This window comes from Rhinatrema bivittatum, unplaced genomic scaffold, assembly GCF_901001135.1.
Source record: "Rhinatrema bivittatum unplaced genomic scaffold, aRhiBiv1.1, whole genome shotgun sequence".
In the NCBI taxonomy this organism is placed as follows: Eukaryota; Metazoa; Chordata; class Amphibia; order Gymnophiona; family Rhinatrematidae; genus Rhinatrema; species Rhinatrema bivittatum.
The window spans coordinates 1-10,669 of NW_021821368.1; the positions used below are offsets into that span (position 1 = coordinate 1).

Here is a 10,669-nt window from a genome sequence, read left to right on the forward strand (position 1 = left end):
GTGTGAGATCTGTGACCCCGGGACACACTGTGATAATAAAGATACTGACACACACCTTGTATTCCTGCACAGCCTCCTGTATGGGGATCACAGTGTGAGATCTGTGACCCCGGGACACACTGTGATAATAAAGATACTGACACACACCTTGTATTCCTGCACAGCCTCCTGTATGGGGATCACAGTGTGAGATCTGTGACCCCGGGACACACTGTGATAATAAAGATACTGACACACACCTTGTATTCCTGCACAGCCTCCTGTATGGGGGTCACGGTGTGAGATCTGTGACCCCGGGACACACTGTGATAATAAAGATACTGACACACACCTTGTATTCCTGCACAGCCTCCTGTATGGGGGTCACAGTGTGAGATCTGTGACCCCGGGACACACTGTGATAATAAAGATACTGACACACACCTTGTATTCCTGCACAGCCTCCTGTATGGGGATCACAGTGTGAGATCTGTGACCCCGGGACACACTGTGATAATAAAGATACTGACACACACCTTGTATTCCTGCACAGCCTCCTGTATGGGGATCACAGTGTGAGATCTGTGACCCCGGGACACACTGTGATAATAAAGATACTGACACACACCTTGTATTCCTGCACAGCCTCCTGTATGGGGATCACAGTGTGAGATTCTGTGACCCCGGGACACACTGTGATAATAAAGATACTGACACACACCTTGTATTCCTGCACAGCCTCCTGTATGGGGATCACAGGTGTGAGATCTGTGACCCCGGGACACACTGTGATAATAAAGATACTGACACACACCTTGTATTCCTGCACAGCCTCCTGTATGGGGTCACAGGTGTGAGATCTGTGACCCCGGGACACACTGTGATAATAAAGATACTGACACACACCTTGTATTCCTGCACAGCCTCCTGTATGGGGATCACGGTGTGAGATCTGTGATCCCGGGACACACTGTGATAATAAAGATACTGACACACACCTTGTATTCCTGCACAGCCTCCTGTATGGGGGATCACAGGTGTGAGATCTGTGACCCCGGGACACACTGTGATAATAAAGATACTGACACACACCTTGTATTCCTGCACAGCCTCCTGTATGGGGATCACGGTGTGAGATCTGTGACCCCGGGACACACTGTGATAATAAAGATACTGACACACACCTTGTATTCCTGCACAGCCTCCTGTATGGGGATCACAGGTGTGAGATCTGTGACCCCGGGACACACTGTGATAATAAAGATACTGACACACACCTTGTATTCCTGCACAGCCTCCTGTATGGGGATCACAGGTGTGAGATCTGTGACCCCGGGACACACTGTGATAATAAAGATACTGACACACACCTTGTATTCCTGCACAGCCTCCTGTATGGGGATCACAGTGTGAGATCTGTGACCCCGGGACACACTGTGATAATAAAGATACTGACACACACCTTGTATTCCTGCACAGCCTCCTGTATGGGGGTCACAGGTGTGAGATCTGTGACCCCGGGACACACTGTGATAATAAAGATACTGACACACACCTTGTATTCCTGCACAGCCTCCTGTATAGGGGATCACAGTGTGAGATCTGTGACCCCGGGACACACTGTGATAATAAAGATACTGACACACACCTTGTATTCCTGCACAGCCTCCTGTATGGGGATCACAGTGTGAGATCTGTGACCCCGGGACACACTGTGATAATAAAGATACTGACACACACCTTGTATTCCTGCACAGCCTCCTGTATGGGGATCACAGTGTGAGATCTGTGACCCCGGGACACACTGTGATAATAAAGATACTGACACACACCTTGTATTCCTGCACAGCCTCCTGTATGGGGATCACAGTGTGAGATCTGTGACCCCGGGACACACTGTGATAATAAAGATACTGACACACACCTTGTATTCCTGCACAGCCTCCTGTATGGGGATCACAGTGTGAGATCTGTGACCCCGGGACACACTGTGATAATAAAGATACTGACACACACCTTGTATTCCTGCACAGCCTCCTGTATGGGGATCACAGTGTGAGATCTGTGACCCCGGGACACACTGTGATAATAAAGATACTGACACACACCTTGTATTCCTGCACAGCCTCCTGTATGGGGGTCACGGTGTGAGATCTGTGACCCCGGGACACACTGTGATAATAAAGATACTGACACACACCTTGTATTCCTGCACTACCTCCTGTATGGGGATCACGGTGTGAGATCTGTGACCCCGGGACACACTGTGATAATAAAGATACTGACACACACCTTGTATTCCTGCACAGCCTCCTGTATGGGGATCACAGTGTGAGATCTGTGACCCCCGGGACACACTGTGATAATAAAGATACTGACACACACCTTGTATTCCTGCACAGCCTCCTGTATGGGGATCACAGTGTGAGATCTGTGACCCCGGGACACACTGTGATAATAAAGATACTGACACACACCTTGTATTCCTGCACAGCCTCCTGTATGGGGATCACAGTGTGAGATCTGTGACCCCGGGACACACTGTGATAATAAAGATACTGACACACACCTTGTATTCCTGCACTAGCCTCCTGTATGGGGATCACAGTGTGAGATCTGTGACCCCGGGACACACTGTGATAATAAAGATACTGACACACACCTTGTATTCCTGCACAGCCTCCTGTATGGGGATCACAGTGTGAGATCTGTGACCCCGGGACACACTGTGATAATAAAGATACTGACACACACCTTGTATTCCTGCACAGCCTCCTGTATGGGGATCACAGTGTGAGATCTGTGACCCCGGGACACACTGTGATAATAAAGATACTGACACACACCTTGTATTCCTGCACAGCCTCCTCTATGGGGATCACAGTGTGAGATCTGTGACCCCCGGGACACACTGTGATAATAAAGATACTGACACACACCTTGTATTCCTGCACATGCCTCCTGTATGGGGGATCACAGGTGTGAGATCTGTGACCCCGGGACACACTGTGATAATAAAGATACTGACACACACCTTGTATTCCTGCACTGCCTCCTGTATGGGGGTCACAGTGTGAGATCTGTGACCCCGGGACACACTGTGATAATAAAGATACTGACACACACCTTGTATTCCTGCACAGCCTCCTGTATGGGGATCACAGTGTGAGATCTGTGACCCCGGGACACACTGTGATAATAAAGATACTGACACACACCTTGTATTCCTGCACAGCCTCCTGTATGGGGATCACAGTGTGAGATCTGTGACCCCGGGACACACTGTGATAATAAAGATACTGACACACACCTTGTATTCCTGCACAGCCTCCTGTATGGGGGATCACAGTGTGAGATCTGTGACCCCGGGACACTCTGTGATAATAAAGATACTGACACACACCTTGTATTCCTGCACAGCCTCCTGTATGGGGATCACAGTGTGAGATCTGTGACCCCGGGACACACTGTGATAATAAAGATACTGACACACACCTTGTATTCCTGCACAGCCTCCTGTATGGGGATCACAGTGTGAGATCTGTGACCCCGGGACACACTGTGATAATAAAGATACTGACACACACCTTGTATTCCTGCACAGCCTCCTGTATGGGGATCACAGGTGTGAGATCTGTGACCCCGGGACACACTGTGATAATAAAGATACTGACACACACCTTGTATTCCTGCACAGCCTCCTGTATGGGGATCACAGTGTGAGATCTGTGACCCCGGGACACACTGTGATAATAAAGATACTGACACACACCTTGTATTCCTGCACAGCCTCCTGTATGGGGATCACGGTGTGAGATCTGTGACCCCGGGACACACTGTGATAATAAAGATACTGACACATCACCTTGTATTCCTGCACAGCCTCCTGTATGGGGTCACGGTGTGAGATCTGTGACCCCGGGACACACTGTGATAATAAAGATACTGACACACACCTTGTATTCCTGCACAGCCTCCTGTATGGGGATCACAGGTGTGAGATCTGTGACCCCGGGACACACTGTGATAATAAAGATACTGACACACACCTTGTATTCCTGCACAGCCTCCTGTATGGGGATCACGGTGTGAGATCTGTGACCCCGGGACACACTGTGATAATAAAGATACTGACACACACCTTGTATTCCTGCACAGCCTCCTGTATGGGGATCACAGTGTGAGATCTGTGACCCCGGGACACACTGTGATAATAAAGATACTGACACACACCTTGTATTCCTGCACAGCCTCCTGTATGGGGATCACAGTGTGAGATCTGTGACCCCGGGACACACTGTGATAATAAAGATACTGACACACACCTTGTATTCCTGCACTGCCTCCTGTATGGGGATCACAGTGTGAGATCTGTGACCCCGGGACACACTGTGATAATAAAGATACTGACACACACCTTGTATTCCTGCACAGCCTCCTGTATGGGGGTCACAGTGTGAGATCTGTGACCCCGGGACACACTGTGATAATAAAGATACTGACACACACCTTGTATTCCTGCACAGCCTCCTGTATGGGGATCACAGTGTGAGATCTGTGACCCCGGGACACACTGTGATAATAAAGATACTGACACACACCTTGTATTCCTGCACAGCCTCCTGTATGGGGATCACAGTGTGAGATCTGTGACCCCGGGACACACTGTGATAATAAAGATACTGACACACACCTTGTATTCCTGCACAGCCTCCTGTATGGGGATCACGGTGTGAGATCTGTGACCCCGGGACACACTGTGATAATAAAGATACTGACACTCACCTTGTATTCCTGCACAGCCTCCTGTATGGGGATCACAGTGTGAGATCTGTGACCCCGGGACACACTGTGATAATAAAGATACTGACACACACCTTGTATTCCTGCACAGCCTCCTGTATGGGGATCACAGTGTGAGATCTGTGACCCCGGGACTCACTGTGATAATAAAGATACTGACACACACCTTGTATTCCTGCACAGCCTCCTGTATGGGGGTCACGGTGTGAGATCTGTGACCCCGGGACACACTGTGATAATAAAGATACTGACACACACCTTGTATTCCTGCACAGCCTCCTGTATGGGGATCACGGTGTGAGATCTGTGACCCCTGGGACACACTGTGATAATAAAGATACTGACACACACCTTGTATTCCTGCACAGCCTCCTGTATGGGGGTCACGGTGTGAGATCTGTGACCCGGGACACACTGTGATAATAAAGATACTGACACACACCTTGTATTCCTGCACAGCCTCCTGTATGGGGATCACAGTGTGAGATCTGTGACCCCGGGACACACTGTGATAATAAAGATACTGACACACACCTTGTATTCCTGCACATGCCTCCTGTATGGGGATCACAGTGTGAGATCTGTGACCCCGGGACACACTGTGATAATAAAGATACTGACACACACCTTGTATTCCTGCACTGCCTCCTGTATGGGGATCACAGTGTGAGATCTGTGACCCCGGGACACACTGTGATAATAAAGATACTGACACACACCTTGTATTCCTGCACAGCCTCCTGTATGGGGGTCACAGTGTGAGATCTGTGACCCCGGGACACACTGTGATAATAAAGATACTGACACACACCTTGTATTCCTGCACAGCCTCCTGTATGGGGATCACGGTGTGAGATCTGTGACCCCGGGACACACTGTGATAATAAAGATACTGACACACACCTTGTATTCCTGCACAGCCTCCTGTATGGGGATCAGGGTGTGAGATCTGTGACCCCGGGACACACTGTGATAATAAAGATACTGACACTCACCTTGTATTCCTGCACAGCCTCCTGTATGGGGATCACAGTGTGAGATCTGTGACCCCGGGACACACTGTGATAATAAAGATACTGACACACACCTTGTATTCCTGCACAGCCTCCTGTATGGGGGTCACAGGTGTGAGATCTGTGACCCCGGGACACACTGTGATAATAAAGATACTGACACACACCTTGTATTCCTGCACAGCCTCCTCTATGGGGATCACGGTGTGAGATCTGTGACCCCGGGACACACTGTGATAATAAAGATACTGACACACACCTTGTATTCCTGCTCAGCCTCCTGTATGGGGATCACAGTGTGAGATCTGTGACCCCGGGACACACTGTGATAATAAAGATACTGACACACACCTTGTATTCCTGCGCTGCCTCCTGTATGGGGTCACAGTGTGAGATCTGTGACCCCGGGACACACTGTGATAATAAAGATACTGACACACACCTTGTATTCCTGCACAGCTTCCTGTATGGGGATCACGGTGTGAGATCTGTGACCCCGGGACACACTGTGATAATAAAGATACTGACACACACCTTGTATTCCTGCTACAGCCTCCTGTATGGGGGTCACAGTGTGAGATCTGTGACCCCGGGACACACTGTGATAATAAAGATACTGACACACACCTTGTATTCCTGCACAGCCTCCTGTATGGGGATCACAGTGTGAGATCTGTGGTCCCGGGACTCTCTACAAATAACACAGATTGGACTCTGATCCTCTTCACAGAATAGCTTCAGCTTCTCCTCGTGCTCCTCACACAGATTCTCCTCTTTCTGTCTCACTGAGCTCTCAGAAAGCTTTTTCACCATTTCCGTCACATTTGCCAGCTTCCTGTTAGGCCTGAGGTTCCTCTGCTGGAAGGTTTTCCTGCACTGGGGACAGGGGAAGTTTGTGTCTCTCCCCTCCCAGGTCTGAGTGATACAGGAGCGGCAGAAGTTGTGTCCACAGTCTATGGTCACCGGATCTGTAAAATAATCCAAACAGATGGGACAGGAAGCTTCATCTCGCAGACTCTCAGTGAGGTTTGCAGCAGCCATGGCTCTTGCAGGATAGAAAAGTAAGCTTTCGGTTTCACTTTCCTGTGCTGACCCGTGATTTCTTTATCAGTAGGGAGTGTCTCTCTGGGACAGGAGGTTTATAGCTTTCTGCTTTGCTGTAACTTGTTTTTGTTAGGAATTGTTGACCCTTGGCCCGAGGTGGGGTTGACGCTACCTCAGGGGTTGGTCCCCGCAGGTCCCCGCCGTCGGGAGGCGAGGCCGGGAACAGAGGCAGACAGGGACTTCGCCAGTACCGGCCCTCGTTCCCCGCAGGTTGAGCCTTTGGGTGCCGGGGCGGCTGGTCTTAGGTGCTCCTCTGTGTGGCTGGTCCCGGAGAGAGGAGGCGTCTGGAAGGAGAGAGGGTCAGAGAGTGAAGGTTCATTCCAAGACCGAGATACTCTCGGAGGGAGAGGGAGAGAAAGCCTCAAGGGGTGAAATGCTACCGCAGTTCTGAAGACAGTAAAGCAGGACCGCGTGGGACAGGCCCTGAGGAGAGGAAGTGCAGGAGCAGAGGCTTGAACAGTGGTAATGCTGAAGCAGGACTAGAGCGGGGGGAGCGCAGAGACAGGGACCTAGATGTAGAAGTGCTGAGCCAGGCCCCGAGGAGCGGGAAGCACAGAGACAGGGTCCCAGATGTAGAACCAATGAGCCAGGCCCCGAGGAGCAGGAAGCACAGAGACAGGGTCTCAGATGTAGCAGCGCTGAGCCAGGCCCCGAGGAGCGGGAAGCGCAGAGACAGGGTCCCAGATGTAGAAGCGCTGAGCCAGGCCCCGAGGAGCGGGAAGCACAGAGACAGGGTCCCAGATGTAGAAGCGCTGAGCAAGGCCCCGAGGAGCGGGAAGCACAGAGACAGGGTCCCAGATGTAGAAGCGCTGAGCCAGGCCCTGAGGAGCGGGAAGCACAGAGACAGGGTCCCAGATGTAGAAGCGCTGAGCCAGGCCCCGAGGAGCAGGAAGCACAGAGACAGGGTCCCAGATGTAGAAGCGCTGAGCCAGGCCCCGAGGAGCGGGAAGCACAGAGACAGGGTCCCAGATGTAGAAGCGCTGAGCCAGGCCCCGAGGAGCGGGAAGCACAGAGACAGGGTCCCAGGTGTAGAAGCACTGAGCCAGGCCCCGAGGAGCGGGAAGCACAGAGACAGGGTCCCAGATGTAGAAGCGCTGAGCCAGGCCCCGAGGAGCGGGAAGCACAGAGACAGGGTCCCAGATGTAGAAGCGCTGAGCCAGGCCCCGAGGAGCGGGAAGCACAGAGACAGGGTCCCAGATGTAGAAGCGCTGAGCCAGGCCCCGAGGAGCGGGAAGCACAGAGACAGGGTCCCAGGATGTAGAAGCGCTGAGCCAGGCCCCGAGGAGCGGGAAGCACAGAGACAGGGTCCCAGATGTAGAAGCGCTGACCCAGGCCCCGAGGAGCAGGGAAGCGCAGAGACAGGGTCCCAGATGTAACAGCGCTGAGCCAGGCCCCGAGGAGCGGGAAGCACAGAGACAGGGTCCCAGATGTAGAAGCGCTGAGCCAGGCCCCGAGGAGCGGGAAGCACAGAGACAGGGTCCCAGATGTAGAAGCGCTGAGCCAGGCCCCGAGGAGCGGGAAGCACAGAGACAGGGTCCCAGATGTAGAAGCGCTGAGCCAGGCCCCGAGGAGCGGGAAGCACAGAGACAGGGTCCCAGATGTAGAAGCGCTGAGCCAGGCCCCGAGGAGCGGGAAGCACAGAGACAGGGTCCCAGATGTAGAAGCGCTGAGCCAGGCCCCGAGGAGCGGGAAGCACAGAGACAGGGTCCCAGATGTAGAAGCGCTGAGCAAGGCCCCGAGGAGCGGGAAGCACAGAGACAGGGTCCCAGATGTAGAAGCACTGAGCCAGGCCTTGAGGAGCAGGAAGCACAGAGACAGGGTCCCAGATGTAGAAGCGCTGAGCCAGGCCCCGAGGAGCGGGAAGCAGAGAGACAGGGTCCCAGATGTAGAAGCACTGAGCCAGGCCTTGAGGAGCAGGAAGCACAGAGACAGAGTCCCAGATGTAGAAGCGCTGAGCCAGGCCCCGAGGAGCGGGAAGCACAGAGACAGGGTCCCAGGTGTAGCAGCGCTGAGCCAGGCCATGAGGAGCGGGAAGCACAGAGACAGGGTCCCAGATGTAGAAGCGCTGAGCCAGGCCTTGAGGAGCAGGAAGCACAGAGACAGGGTCCCAGGTGTAGAAGCGCTGAGCCAGGCCCTGAGGAGCGGGAAGCACAGAGACAGGGTCCCTGATGTAGAAGCACTGAGCCAGGCCCCGAGGAGCGGGAAGCACAGAGACAGGGTCCCAGATGTAGAAGCGCTGAGCCAGGCCCCGAGGAGCGGGAAGCAGAGAGACAGGGTCCCAGGTGTAGAAGCGCTGAGCCAGGCCTTGAGGAGCAGGAAGCACAGAGACAGGGTCATAAGAACATAAGAACATAAGAAACACAAGAAAATGCCATATTGGGTCACACCAAGGGTCCATCAAGCCCAGCATCCTGTTTCCAATCCAGGCCATAAGAACCTGGCAAGTACCCAAAAACTAAGTATTATCCACCATCTTTAGCGATACTACCAGTAAAATCCTTCTCTGTTGTAATGTTTTAAGCACAAATAATCCTCTATTTTCTGCTTTGAAATGATTTTGGAGGTGCAATGTGATTATGCTTGCTTTCTGCGCTGTTCTCTGCATTGAGTTTATCAGTGTGAGGACTAAGACAGACTGTTCCTGTTCATCCCGGTTACTCTGCTGCAGCAGGGGAAGCATGCACTCTGTTACTTTCCTTACTTGTCAGTTTTATAGCAAAATAACCTGTTGTATTTCATTTGTGAAGACTCGTATGTGTGTTCCCAGTACTGGGAGCAGTTCCCCTTCTCCACAGCAGAGGGCGCCCTCTAAGCTGGAGTTAGGAGCCGGCACCCAGTAGAGCAAAGCCGAGTGATGAATGAGTCTCCCTCTTACCAAGGTGTGTGTCTGTGTCCTCCTGCAGGGTTTGCCCACCATCACACAGACGAACTGATAGCAAAGCTGAAACCCCTCCGAAGAGGCCTAGAGAACCCCGAATCCAACTTCCTTTTCCATACCTGTTCCCACATTGCCATGGTAAGTACCAGCAGGGGCTGGGGTGAAAGGTCAGGGCCAACTGAAGGGCCCTTAAAATCCAGAACCTGCTGACACTGAATGGGATGGGGGGGGGGGGGGGATGGGAGAAGGTAGTTCCACCTCTGCTCTCTGACACTGTATGGGATGGGGGGGGGGATGGGAGAAGGCAGTTCCACCTCTGCTCTCTGATACTGAATGGGATGGGGGGGGGGATGGGAGAAGGTAGTTCCACCTCTGCTCTCTGACACTGAATGGGATGGGGGATGGGAGAAGGTAGTTCCACCTCTGCTCTCTGACACTGAATGGGATGGGGGGGGATGGGAGAAGGTAGTTCCACCTCTGCTCTCTGATACTGAATGGGATGGGGGGGGGGATGGGAGAAGGTAGTTCCACCTCTGCTCTCTGAGACTGAATGGGATGGGGGATGGGAGAAGGTAGTTCCACCTCTGCTCTCTGACACTGAATGGGATTGGGGGGGGGGATGGGAGAAGGTAGTTCCACCTCTGCTCTCTGATACTGAATGGGATGGGGGGGGGATGGGAGAAGGTAGTTCCACCTCTGCTCTCTGACACTGAATGGGATGGGGGGGGGGATGGGAGAAGGTAGTTCCACCTCTGCTCTCTGACACTGAATGGGATGGGGGGGGATGGGAGAAGGTAGTTCCACCTCTGCTCTCTGACACTGAATGGGATGGGGGGGGATGGGAGAAGATAGTTCCACCTCTGCTCTCTGACACTGAATGGGATGGGGGGGG

General features: G+C 52.6%; 1 protein-coding gene across 1 annotated transcript; it reads right to left on the reverse strand.

Annotated features, from left to right (window-relative positions):
- Nucleotides 1–6,422: 6,422 nt before the first annotated feature.
- Nucleotides 6,423–6,913, reverse strand: LOC115082632 (tripartite motif-containing protein 52-like; the record flags this gene model as incomplete). Its single annotated transcript, XM_029586840.1, has 1 exon — nt 6,423–6,913. A coding segment is annotated over exon 1 (414 nt), but the record flags the coding sequence as incomplete, so codon positions are not given.
- Nucleotides 6,914–10,669: the final 3,756 nt, after the last annotated feature.